The sequence below is a fragment of the Petaurus breviceps genome, unplaced genomic scaffold, assembly GCF_028583685.1.
Source record: "Petaurus breviceps papuanus isolate PSGF00001 unplaced genomic scaffold, PetGlider_PUasm1.0 551, whole genome shotgun sequence".
Lineage (NCBI taxonomy): Eukaryota > Metazoa > Chordata > Mammalia > Diprotodontia > Petauridae > Petaurus > Petaurus breviceps.
The window spans coordinates 37,553,610-37,566,996 of NW_027186372.1; the positions used below are offsets into that span (position 1 = coordinate 37,553,610).

The window sequence follows — 13,387 nt, forward strand, 5'->3', positions numbered from 1 at the left end:
TTCATTCTCTGTCTGCAGGACAGTCTCAGGGCTTCTTAACCAAAAGCCAGGTTCCAGGACTTCTTCAACAAAAGGACTGTCTTTCACCAGTGGACAAATCTGGCAAAACAACATCAAAACAGACATACAAAGTACCAGCAAAACAGCCATGTCTCCTCAGTCCTTGGCAGCTCCGGGGGCAGGTCTCAAAAGTCCAGGGCAATTCAAAGTAGCCCTCAGCAATCCTTCTCAGTCTCTCTCTCTGCCTCCACGAGGTGCTGCTTCCAAAAAGTTCTTCTGCCTCTCTCTTGTCTCTCCAAATCTACGTCACCAGCTCTTCCCAGTTCAGGACTTTCTTTTCACATCAACAAGTCCATCCCACAGGTGGGATCAACAAGCTCTGGGTTTTAACACAATCAATTTGAAAAACTAAGCCAATACAGGGGAATCTTTAAATGCCATTACTATCACAACTGTTGAATTGAATAATGACTGATGAGGTCAAACTGAAACAGAACAAGAAAGGAAGTATGTTTTAATGTGGAGTTTTAGATGAGAGATAGATAATATAACCAAAGGGGAGGGCTTATGGATGACATATATGTATGACAATTGCAAAGAATGAGAAGGCATTGATGGGCTTCTGTTATAGGAACGTAAAGTTTTAAGATCTTCCCTGCCCCTAGGTTAAGTGCACTTGGAGCCTGTGGTGGGAGGCTTGTTTTTCAGGAATGCCCACACCTTGGTGCTTTGTGATTGGGCAGTGGGTCAAGAGGGTTGTTATATTCTCTGAGCCAGGAGAAGGCTATATAAGCCCTGATGGGAGGCTTTGCTTTGGGGCTCACTTTGAGAAGTGTTGTGTGATTTGACCAGATGAGACTCTGGGTAGCCATTGGTGAGAGCCCTTCAGCTTTGAAAAACCCAGATGTTGATGCTTCCCTCTCTGGTAACTGTGATTTGGTATGGATGTAATGGTTGGACGTTTTGGCGGCCTGTCTACTTGATATGTTTTTCTGTTTCTTGTAACTTCTGTCTGTATACTCTGAAGTTCGGGGTGCTGACTTTCCCCTGAACAAGGTAAATGATATGTTTGATTGATTAAAGTAAGCTTGTTAACCTATTTTGACTTGCTTTCCTTTAGGAAAGCAGATCTAAGAACCTGTGTTGGCAGCTACCCTGGGGATGCTGGGGTGCTTGCTGATACAGCTTCCATCTGTGAATGAATGAATAAATGAAAGAATGAATGAATGAATGAAAAAGCCTTTAATGAGTGCTTACTGTGTGCCAAGCACAGTATCAATTAAAGCAATACACTATTTAATAGCTAGCATTTATATAGTGCTTTAAAGGTTTGCAAAACACTTTTCAAACATTATCTCATTTTATCCTCACAACAACCTTAGTTAATAGTCAAGAAACATTTACTAAATGCCTACTATGTGTCAAGCATTGTGCTAAGTTCTGGGGATAAAAATTTGAAAAATAGTGAGAGTCTCTGGTTGCAAGAAGGTTACTGTCTAATGGGGGAAGACAACACAAAAAAGAAAGTTGAAAACATGAGAGGGGGAAGGGAACCATGATGGAGAGAAGTCAATGAAATCCAAAATTCCAAAATGAGAGCATCCAGAATAGACAAAAAAGTCCAACATGAGTATAATTGGGTGGGAAATGAGGAGATATTTGAGGAGAAAACAAGTGCTATTATTTTCTCCTGTTTACAGTTGGGGAAACAGAGGCATACAGTGGTTAAGTGACTTGTCCAAGGTCATACAGTTAAGTATTTAAGGATGGATTTGAATTCAGGTCTTCTTGACTCGACTCCAGGTTGAGTACTTCATGAACTGCACTATCAAACTAGTGATCATATATACATTGATATATGTATGGCCTTGAAATAACTAGTACAATCTTACCTGGGGATTGATGGTTTGGGGAGTATAAGAAGGAAACAAACATTTATTAAGTGCCCATTATGTTCCAGAGGCTGTGCTAAGCTCTTTTTAAGTGTTACCTCATTTGATTCTCACAACAACACTGAGAGGCAGGTACTATCATTATTCCTATTTTAAAGTGGAGGCAGACAGAGGCTAAGTGACTTGTTGAAGTCACACAGCTAATATCTGAGGTCAAATTTGAATTCAGGTCTTCCTGACTCCAAGCCCCTCACTCTATCAACTGTGCCACCTAGCAATCTCTGTAGGTTGACATAATTTCTTCCTCCACCAATTCATTAGTTATATTGCTGCTACATGAATCCACCTAAGATAACAGTATGTTATTCTGTTGGGGATAAATCACTGGATTTGGAGTAAGAAAGTCATCCTCTTTGACCCTCACAATAACCTTGTGAAAGAGATACCACAGGAATTTTGTGCCCATTTTATAGATGAAGAAATCCAGGCTCAGAAATATTAAATGACTTGTTGAAAATCACAGCTAAGTGGCAGAACTGTAATTCAAACCCAGGTCTTCTTACTCCAAATCCAGTGACCTACTTGTGTGCCCTTCAGCAACCTCTTTGCGACACAATTTCCCTTTCTATACAATCAGGGGGTTGGAGTAGATGATCTCTAAGGCCCCTTTCAGGTTTAAGTCTCTGTTCCTATGACTCTACGCAATAAACATTTATTAAATAAAAGCTTTGTGTGTGGAGGTGGTGATAGTTGGGTTATCTTGAAGGGTCTATGTGATGTAATGGACAGCCTGCTGGCCTTGGAACCCATGACACCTGGGTTCTAATTCTGCTTCCTTTATCTACTAGCTATGTAGAGATGGGCAATTCGCTTTACCTCTGTTGCTGCATCTACCTCTCAGGACTATTGTGAAACTCAAGTGTGATAATGTATGTAAAGCATTTTGCAGCTATTAAAACACTATGTAAATGTAAGATATTATTAGTACATAAAAGAGGATTAGGTGGAGATGAGCAGGGAGTGTTTTTCCAGGTAGAAGGAACAGTACTTATAGAAAACAGCCACTAGTATGGTTTGATGGGAATGCAGAATACTTGAAGGAAAGTAATGTGAAAAAAGAATGGAAAGGAAGATATATTTGCCAGTTTGTGGGAGGTTTTAGATACAAGGCTAAAGAGTTTGCATTTATCCTGAAAGCAGCAGGGAGTCGCTCTGGAAGGGTTTGAGCCACTGAAGTGATTAGATGAGAGGCTCAGAGAAATGAATGAAGCAACTTGTTTGTAGTCGCACAGGTACACAAAAGCAGTTAGCATTCAAACTTAGCCTTTCCAATTCAGTGCACTTGCCAGTACTGCACGATTATCTCTTTAGCCATACAGTGTTTCATAGACCTTTACAGAATAAATGCAGATTCCCCAAGGCTGAAAAAGTTCAAGCCATCAGACACAAAACCTTGGAAGATAGCAAAGTCTTGTTTTGTAAGTCAGGGAATTGTTGTAGGGCCTGAAATAATTGATGTGACGCCTGAGTGCCTCAATTTCCTCATCTTTAAAATGGGGATAGTTGATAAATGGTAATAAAATGTCTAAATATCAAGCTGCTGAATAATAGCGAAGATAAATATTTGTGGGAAGTGGTAAGTTGTAATTAGCGCCTCTACCTAGGAAGATTAACAAATACCACACAACTTTACAAGAGCCCGCCCCTCTCCCTAGCACGGGTGAAAAGGTTGACGTTGGAGAGACTCCTGCATGGCACCATGGGATTTGTAGTAAAAGTTGCCCTCGCGAACACGAACACTGTTGTCGCTCCCTAACGCCGGCTTAGTTCCTGTACGGACAGGAGGGAGCCCACTTCCCTCTGGGAAATGTAGTCAAATGGCGACCAATGACCGCCGGCTCCGGCGATCCTGAGAACTACCATTCCCAGGGGGCTCGGGGCAGCGCCTTCTTTTAGGAGGTTGAGCCCCGGGAACCGGGGTTTCTGCTTCGGTCAGGGTGGGTCCTGTGAGCGATTGCCACGTGGGAGGGTGTTGGAAGAGAAGGCAGAGAGGGTGTTCTAGCCGATATTTCTTCGGAGGCTGCGTGGGGGCCAGCGCTGGATTCACCGAGGTGTTCGGAGACTCGGCGTGTGGCGCCATGACGGTGAGTCGGGCTCCCCTCCCTCCACCCCCACCGGGCCCATCCTATCCTGTCTTAGCCGTGGGCGCTTTCGGTCAGCGCTTCAGTCTGGGCTGCGGCACAGCCTTGGTCTCGGCCTAGGTCTCCTTCGTCCGTTACCCGTCTGTGGTGGCTATTTTCCCTTGGGGGAGGAGGGGATTGTGTGGAGGAAAGGGGTGCTGAATCCAGTTCATCCAGGCTAACCGATTGTTAAATTTACAGCACGAGCATTTGTACCTCGGAAATCGGCCAACACCACCAATCCAGTCTTAGTTCAATGGTTTGTTGATTGTTTAGACTTAAGAAAGTGATGGGGAAAATTCCAGTAATTCAGATTTCGAAGATTGCGGTGAATTTTCGGAGAGCCGGTTGTTAAACACTTAACACACCCTGTCTCTAACTCCTTCCCTCCCCCCTTTGTCTCTCGCTGTCTATTTTGTCTGTATGTCTGTCTTGGCTCTTTCTCACCCTCTCTCCCTCCTCTCCCTTTTCCTCCCTCCTCTGATGGGGTCCAGGGATGGCCCTTGAACCGACTTGGGGTGTACTAGAATCATTTAACCAATCCTTTTCCTTTTACATTTGGGTTAACTGTATCCCCAAAAGTGAAGCCCGTGTCCAGTTAATCAATAAACATTTATTAAGCTCCTGCTTATGTGCTAAGCGTGGGCCACTGTGCTCCAGTGCTACTTACTCCCTTGCATGAAGTCTTTTTTGATTCCCCTGCTTCCAAACCATCTTCCCCTTCATGGACTTTTCTCAAACACTTAGAATGTAATATTGTGTATCACAATTATCTGTGTTTGCTTCTTTTCCTTCTAGGGCCCTCTGAGCTCCTGGGCAGGGACTATGACTTCTAAAACCTTGTGTCTCCTCTGGCATCTAGCCTGGTGTTCTCCAGGCTTGAGGCTGAATTTATTGATTCTTCATAGGATTTAGTACTAGAAGGGACCTTTGGAAATCATCCAGCTCTGCCCCTTTATATTTACAGATGAGAAAAGTGAATTCCAGATAGAATAAGGAATCCTTTAAAGTTTGTGGGGGTCATAAGAATAGGAGAAATTCACATTCAAATTTTCTGACTCCACATCCAATCAGTACTCTTTCAGTCACAGCCCACAGCTGTTTGGTAGTCATTGTTATGCTTTGAGGAAGGCCACCTCACTTGTTTAAATCAAGAATCTGCTTTATGACACATTCAGTTCTGGGAAGCTCCATTAGACAGGTTTTTCCTTCACAAGCCAGATGCCTGGAAATCCAGAGTAATCCTCATAATGACTTGCCATCTCATTGTTTCCCCTCTGGACTTTGAGAGTTGTTAGGTTTTATGTTGTGAGGATCCTAATTTGCTTTAAGTTTGATTTGTTATTCTATTGGAAAGTGCTCAACATTAGGAACTCCCTCTCTAGTTCTACGAGGGCAGCAAACAGCAGTAATCCCTAGATGAAAGATGGGAATTTATTTTCTTTTTAAGCAATCGGGGTTAAGTAACTTGCTCAAGGTTACATGGCCGGTTATTTCTGTGTGTGGTGCTAAGTATCTGAGCCCAGATTTGATCCCCAGGTCATCCTGACACTGGGGCCGGTGCTAAGATGGGAATTTATTTTAAAAATATCTCTCTCTGATTATCAGATGGGAAATTTTTCCTCCACTTAGAGCAGAAGAAGATTTCTTCAATAATGTTTTCAACAATAACTTCAATAACAAAAATAATTTAAATAAAAGGCTCTTTTACTTTGACCTGGATGGCATCACTGATGCAGGTTTCATTCAAAGTGTTTTATTAGGTCATAGCATTTTAATCTAGTTCGGTACTCTCATTTTATAGAAGAGAATTGAAGTACAGATATTATAACTTTTTAAACCAATAATTAAAGAGGTAGAGCTAAAATTTGATTGTAGGTATTCTGACCCCAGATCCAGTTACAGTCTTTAAAATCGATCCCTTGTTTACCTTTTTTTGTTTTGAAGAGATGTGCCTCTTTAACAGAATTTTTGATAAAACTTTTCCTATCCATAGATCATTGAGGTATGATAGAGCTAGATGGTACCTTAAAGCATAAAGAACCCTGGGCCAGGAATCAGAAATTTGATTTCAAGTCCCCATTCCCCTTCTACTAGCCATATGGCTTTGGCAAAACATTTAAATTAATTTATTAATTAAATTCATCAAACTTTTATTACTTTGATATGGTCTTGGGGAAAAAAGTTTAGATAAGACAGTCCCTATCCTTATGGAATTTATAGTAGAGGAATAACAAATATAAATATAAAATAACTAAAATATTAACTATAACATGATGAATATACCAGAGGTACAGTGTCATGTGAGAACCAAGGGGAATGACTTATTGGTAGAATTATGGAAGGCTGTATAAAACAGGTAGCATTTGAGTTGAACTTTAAAAAACGGGTAGGTTCAGTAGATTAAGATGGGTAGGGAATATGTTGGAGGTCTGGTGAACAGCGTAAGTAAAACCCTGAACCCAGAAGACTACAGGTTAAAATTTGGAGGTATAATCTTCCAGTTTGAGTCAAGTTTAGTATGTATGTATAAAGGGAAATAATAATACAAGATAAAGTTGAAAAGGTAGGTAGGTTGTCTCTAGATTGTGGGATGCTTTGAATACCAGACAAAGAAGATTGAACTTAACTAGTCAGTAGAGAGTCACAGAAGGTTTTTGAGAGGAGAGGTAACGTGACCAAATGATGAGGAAAATTATTCTGATAAGGGTATGAAAAATAGACTGGAGAAGAATATGATACTGGCAGGATTATTGTAATGGTCCAGGTAGCATGAGGTTCTCTACTAGCTTGGTGGCAGGGAGAATAGAAGAGGAGATGGATGCTAGACATTTTGTAGATGTGTGATCATAGTAGTGTCACAAAGAGTTGGTCACAAGTGAAAAATGACACAGTAACAATCAGTAGTATTCGGTAACTGATAAGAAAATCCCAGGGTTAGGAGCAGAGAGACTGAGTTAATGGTGGCATTGTCTAACAAATAGTTAAGTCAGAGCAAGATCAGATTTAGGGGGCAAATTAATAAATAAGTTTGGTTTTGGACAAGTTGAAATTTGAAAGGCTCCTGAAACAGAAGATTGCGTGTGAAGCTGTGAATCTCTTACATGTGTACAGTTTCTTTTTTTAAAAAAGTACATGTAAAATTCAACATAGTAGTGCCAGTACTGCCCTGCTTGTCTGGGTCTTGCTTCTGACCTTCTGATCTTCCTGTGCTTTTTTTTAAGAAATGAATGTATTCTGATTGCTGAACAGAGAGCAGTTATGCAGATTTTTCTTTTCAAGAGCTACTTCATTTCTTGTTTGCTCTGGGTGATGATAATAATAGCTAACATTAATATTATGCTTTAAAGTTTGCAAAGTGCTTTACATGAACTCATTTGATCCTTGACAACAGTCCTGTGAAGTAGGTACTAGTATTAACTCTGTTATAGAAGAGGAAATTAAGAGAGGTTAAGTAATTTTCTCAGGTCCACATGGTTGTAAGTTTGGGGCAGGATTCAAACTTGACTTCTCTATCCACTAGGCCACCCACCTGTCTAGGATGAATGGGTCATGCTATTTCCATAGCTTCTTGATTTTTTTTTTTTTTTTTTTGCTTTTTAGAGGAGAGACTCACTGTTTCTGTTCCACTTATGGGTAACTCCGTTTTATCTTTCTTTACCCTGTAGTTACTATTATTAAGCATAAAATAATTTATTTGGATGTCAGACATTGATAAAGAGAAACCACATTTAATGTCAGTGTTTTTACCAGTCTCTTCCTTGAGCTTTGATTCCACATTTCCAGTTGCCTGTTAGATATTTCAAATTGGATGTCCCATAGATGTTTCAGAATCAATATGCCTCACATGATAGACCCAACATCTACCAGGGTTCTACACTCTTCCTTCCATAAAACTTTTCTTTTTTGCTTTTTTGGAGGGCAGTTGGGGTTAAGTGACTTGCCCAAGGTCACACAGCTAGACCCTGACTCCAGGGTCAGTGCTGTATTCACTGTGCCACTACGAGGCTACTCAAGGGAGGCAGGGGCTGTTCAAGTCCCAGGGCTAGCTTATTTGCCTTTTAAGGAAAACTAATTCCTCTGTTGGGGAAAGTGGGGAACTTTTGTGGATACTAGGCCTTTTATACCCCAAACCTTCCCATCTTCCAGACTTTCCCATTTCTGTGGAAGTTCATAATACTGGCATTGTCCATTATTCACTCTTCCTCACCCCACATTCAGTCTTTCTACCTCCACAATATCTCTTGAATCAAACCCCTTTTTCCTCATACAATTAGCACCTTAGTTCAGATCTATTTCTCCTCTCACCTAGCTTATTGCAGTAGCCTCCTAATTAGTTTCTTTCTTAAGTGTCTCTCCACTCCATTCCATCCCCAACTGCTGCCAAACTGTTTTTTTTTTTTTTTGGCTCTTTAGATTGGGGAAGGCAGGGCAATTGGGGTTAAGTGACTTGCCAAGGTCGCACAGCTAGACTGTGACTCCAGGGTCAGTGCTTATTCACTGCGCCGCCCCCAGAGTGATTTTCTTTAGGTGCTGAACTGCTCATGCTCCTCCGTTTAGTTAACACCTGTGACTCCTTACTGCTTTTAGAGTCGAATCTGAACTCTGTTTAGGCTTTCACGATCTGGTGCCGCTGTAACGTTACCAGACGTTCTACCAGACGTTCCTCTTCCACATTCTGTGATCCAGTCTGACTGGCCTCTCTTTGTTCTTCACGCAGGATGCACTATGGCCGTGGCTGTGCTTTTGTGCCAGTTGTCCTCCTCCCTGGAATGCACTTCCCCTCGGCCTCAGAGAATCCCCCTCTTTTCCTTCAAGACTCGGTCCAAACTTTACCTTCTACATAACGTTTTTTCCTAATTCCTCTAACTGCTCAACCCATCCCCCCACTCCCCATTCTCTTGTATTTAACTGCTTGGTTTTTATTCTGTACTTATTTATGTACTTGTTGTTTTCTCCTTCAAAATGTCAACTTCTTGAGAGTATAGATTGTTTCATGCTTTGTATTTGTGTCCCTAGTGCCTGGAACATAGTAGCAACTTAAATGCTTGATTGATTGTTGATTGATCATATTGGCATTATTTTACAAATAATTATTGATTCATATTCTCGTACTGAAGGTAATTGATAAGCATTTATTGTGTGCTAGGCAATGTGCAGGTACTGGGGACCAAAAAAGCTAGTACTTGCCTTTAAGCGGTTTATATTCTAGGCTTAATATATGTTTATTGATTGATTAACTAGACTGAGGAAAACAACAGGTATATAGATAAGTTGATACAAAATTTAAAAATAATGTTGAGGTGTAGATATCATTAGCAACTTGGGGAATCAAAAAGGACTTGTTTTACTAGGTGTTTAATAAATGTTTATTGATTGGTTTATATGCAGTAGATTTTGAAATGAGTCTTGAATGAAGCATATGGCCCTATTCTTATTTTCATTTCTGTCAATTTGATCTTAAGGTTAACTTGAAAAGGTAAATGTCCTTAAACAACTCATTTATATATGAACTTCATTCTGTAGTTTGTAGGAGGTTCACTGAAGGGTAGAGTAATTCCCTTAAAATCTGTTTCTGTTTTCAAAAGGAACGAAAGGGTACAGCTAAAGTCGACTTTTTGAAGAAGATTGAAAGAGAAATCCAGCAGAAATGGGATGCTGAGAAAGTATTTGAGTCAGATGCATCTGATCCTGGGAGCCTGACCAGGTAGCAAGTTCTGGTAAAACTGCAAATAATGTTTCCCAAACCAATATACTTGTTGTCTTATGAGCCTTTCTGTGGGAAGGGTGGAGGCAAGTCAGTAATGCTCACGCATATACATTAAGGAGCTCAAAGAGACAAGACCCTTGATTTAGAGACACATTGTTTGTGATCATGTGAACTCTTCAGTCATATGACAACACAGAGCTTTTTTTATGAAAGTATTTGAAAAAAAAATGTTTCTTCATTAATATTTTCTCTGGTTTGGCCTAGTAAAAATGAAATAATTTTTAAGATGGAATCAAATTGTATAATAATTGTCAGCAAAAACTCCAAATATTAATATTCTCTACTATATATATTTGCTTAGTATAACAGATTAAAGTATTGATTATTATACTCAGGTAGTCTGGTGTAAAGGATAGAAAACTGGACTTGGAAGCAGGAAGACCTGAGTCCAGAGCCTACCTCTGAATCGGGTGACCTTGGGTCTCAGACAGTTCAAACTAGTAAGCCATAAATGGATTGTGATCTCATTTGGTATAGGAATTCCTATACTTAGGTTCCCTCCTCTCAAATCATAGATCTTTTTTTGTATTGGGGTTTTGTTTTGGAGACTGTTGTTTTGGTACACAGTTCTGATTTCCTTGGTGTAAGGAACTCCCACTGGGGAAACTCTCTTCATTAATACTGATGGGCAATTTTTATGTTATTTAATAGTTATGTCTTGGGGTGTTGAGATGCTAGATGACTTGTCTGATGACAGTAATTAACAGGTGCCAAAGGCAGGACTGGAACCTCAGTCTTACTGACCACAAAGCTGGCCTACTCTTATGACATACTGATTCTATTTCTGTTATACGTAAGTGTAGGTAAATGAAGTATTATGTTTAGATCTAGAATTTTGGATGATTCTCTGGGAGAAATGGTGAATTCTCTCTCTTTCTCTTCCCATCTCTACCTCTCTCCCTCTTTCTCCTCCCCTTTTTCCCCTTCACTTTACCCACCTCCTTCTCTATAGATATTACATGTGTGTATGTGTGTGAAGCATTTTGACTAACTTTATGTGTATTTTGTAAAGCCCCTTTTAATAATCATTGTGAATCAATTTTTCTGGCATTCTAATAATATTCATGTATTTGAAGTTTATTTACGTTGTTAAAATGTTTTGGCTTCTATTAAGTCAGACTTTCTAGGAAGAGATTTATTTTCTATTTGTTCTCTAGAGTGTATTACTTAAATTTTAAATCAAAAACAAAGTTCTTTCCTAGAGAACTTTATAATCTAATTTATTATCCTTGTATTAACTGACAATTTTAGATAAACTCAGGAGAAACATTAGTCCCTCACTTTCAATATAAAATGAGTTTAAAAGCTTATTTTTTTCCTGCTGTGTATGTGGTGTTTTTTTTTTCATCTTTACAGGAAAGACAAATATTTTGTAACTTTTCCATATCCCTACATGAATGGACGTCTTCACTTGGGTCATACATTTTCCTTATCTAAATGTGAGGTAAGGGCATACCTCTTTTTGAATGTCAATACTTCTTTTTCCTTTCATTCTTTTGATTAGCTACTTGGGAGGAAATAGTATCTGGGCAAATTTATTTCCAAGTAAGAAGAGCTAGGATCAAAGTAGATGACATGATATGCTGTATGTAAAGTGCTTTGCAAATATTAAAGCACTATATAAATGTCAGCTATTATTATTAGAAGAACTCTTTCATTTTAAATATCTTTGTCTTGTTTTATTAAGGAAGCCCATGTGCCTTGTCATTTGTTTGACTGAATTTTCAGGTTTATGTTCTGTGTGAGAGTGCAGAAAGAAAAAAAAGTTATTGACATCTATTCAGTTTTGATAACTAGAATCCAGATGATATTTACAAAGGAAGGTGTAAGAATGCAGTAGAACAAGTGTTCTTATCAAGGATTCACCTTTTTGCATATGTTTGTAGGTTGTAACTTGAATTTTATTTTCTTTTTATAGTTTTCAGTAGGATATCAGAGGCTAAAAGGAAAGAAATGCTTGTTTCCTTTTGGTCTACACTGTACTGGAATGCCAATTAAGGTAAGGCTATATGTGGAGCTGGGTCGGGCTCTTCTGAACTTAGAGTAAAAAGTGATTAATATAGTTAAGTAAAAAGTGAGATTTCTAAGAATTATGAAATTATAGGATTGATTTGAATTTGTTAGTCTTTGAAAGTATTTCTAAACCCCTTTGTTACACTAGTCTTTAAAAAGCAGAACTCAATGTGAGCAACATGATTTGCAAATAATCTTTATACCTTTTGACATAAAATACCAGTGGCATATATAAGTATTTGTGCATCTTCACTATTGATCTTTTACATTAGGTAATAATTACTTTAAAATAACATTAGAAGTGCATAATAATCCTTAGGCACACCAAATTATGTATGTATATGAAGTGCGATTTTAACAATACAATGGAAATCAGAGGGAAAGAAAAAACCTGAGCTAGAAGGAACCTTAGAGATCATCTAATATGCACTTTACCCCAACACCTTCCATTTATAGAAGAGGAAACATGGCCAGAGTGGTAAATTCACTAGCTCTGTGTTTCAGAGCAAAGTCACTGGCTATTTGGAATTAGACATCAGGCCTCGTGTTACCTAGTCCATCATCCTTCACTTCAGGGATCTGTGATTTTGTTGGTGTGGGGATTGTCTTTGTGCTACAGATCACAACCCTTTTAAGATCTCTAGGTGATCTTGGCATGGCCTTTGAAGACCCAGGGACACTTCCATACCATGAGGAACCATTGAGGAAGACTAGAGGAGAGGCCAGTCCATCACAACATAAATAATCTTGGTGTTACTAGACTTCGGTTACATTAGAAAATTTCATGTTCCTCGTACGATTTTAAGTTGGAAATAATTCCCAACGAGGCAAGATTTTAGGGCATAACAGAAAATTCGATAGTAGCTAGCCATGTAAAACTTAGTGCTCTCCACTTAAATTATTTGAGCCACTTAAATTTACATGATTGAGTGTAAAAGACTGTTAAATTATGAATGTTCCAGAATGAAAATGGGCATAAAAACAACAAAAATCTGAATTGCTTCTTCCCTGAATTTTGAAGTTCAATATTATTTGTTTTGAGGCATGTGCTGATAAGTTGAAAAGAGAAATAGAATTGTATGGTTGCCCACCTGAATTCCCAGATGAGGAAGAAGAAGAGGATGTTACTTCAAAAAAAGAAGAGATCATTATCAAGGATAAGGCAAAAGGAAAAAAGGTACAGTCAATTGTGTCTCTGGTTTTGTTGATAGATGCTGCATTAAATTGAGTGGCATGTTAGTTTATGTCTCCAAGATATAAAGAGCTAATTGCTCACATTTATATTACATTTTAAGGTTTGCAGAGTATTGTTACATATATCATCTTAATTGATTAAATGTACATTGAGTCCTGACTGCTTTTACTTATAATCTTAAGTTCTTTAAAAACACACAGATCCTTTTCCCCTCAATCCCAAGATATATATTTACTTTTTGGAGTGCAATTGGGGTTGTGACTTGCCCAAGGTCCAACAGCTAGTTTGTGTGTGTGTGTGTGTGTGTGTGTGTGTGTGTGTGTGTGTGTGTGTGTGT

General features: G+C 39.0%; 1 protein-coding gene across 2 annotated transcripts in view; it reads left to right on the forward strand.

Annotated features, from left to right (window-relative positions):
- The first annotated feature begins 3,793 nt into the window (after positions 1-3,793).
- LARS1 (leucyl-tRNA synthetase 1) overlaps positions 3,794-13,387 on the forward strand; it is a 57,364-nt gene continuing 47,770 nt past the window's right edge. The window contains exons 1-5 of one of the 2 annotated variants that reach the window (XM_069102673.1): positions 3,794-4,036; positions 9,661-9,779; positions 11,199-11,286; positions 11,761-11,841; positions 12,898-13,032. In XM_069102673.1, the coding sequence (XP_068958774.1) occupies positions 4,031-4,036; positions 9,661-9,779; positions 11,199-11,286; positions 11,761-11,841; positions 12,898-13,032 (429 nt within the window). In that variant the 5' untranslated portion in view covers positions 3,794-4,030. Of the gene's footprint in view, positions 4,037-9,660; positions 9,793-11,198; positions 11,287-11,760; positions 11,842-12,897; positions 13,033-13,387 lie in introns of those variants that run through there. The other variant, XM_069102674.1, reaches the window with a different exon arrangement.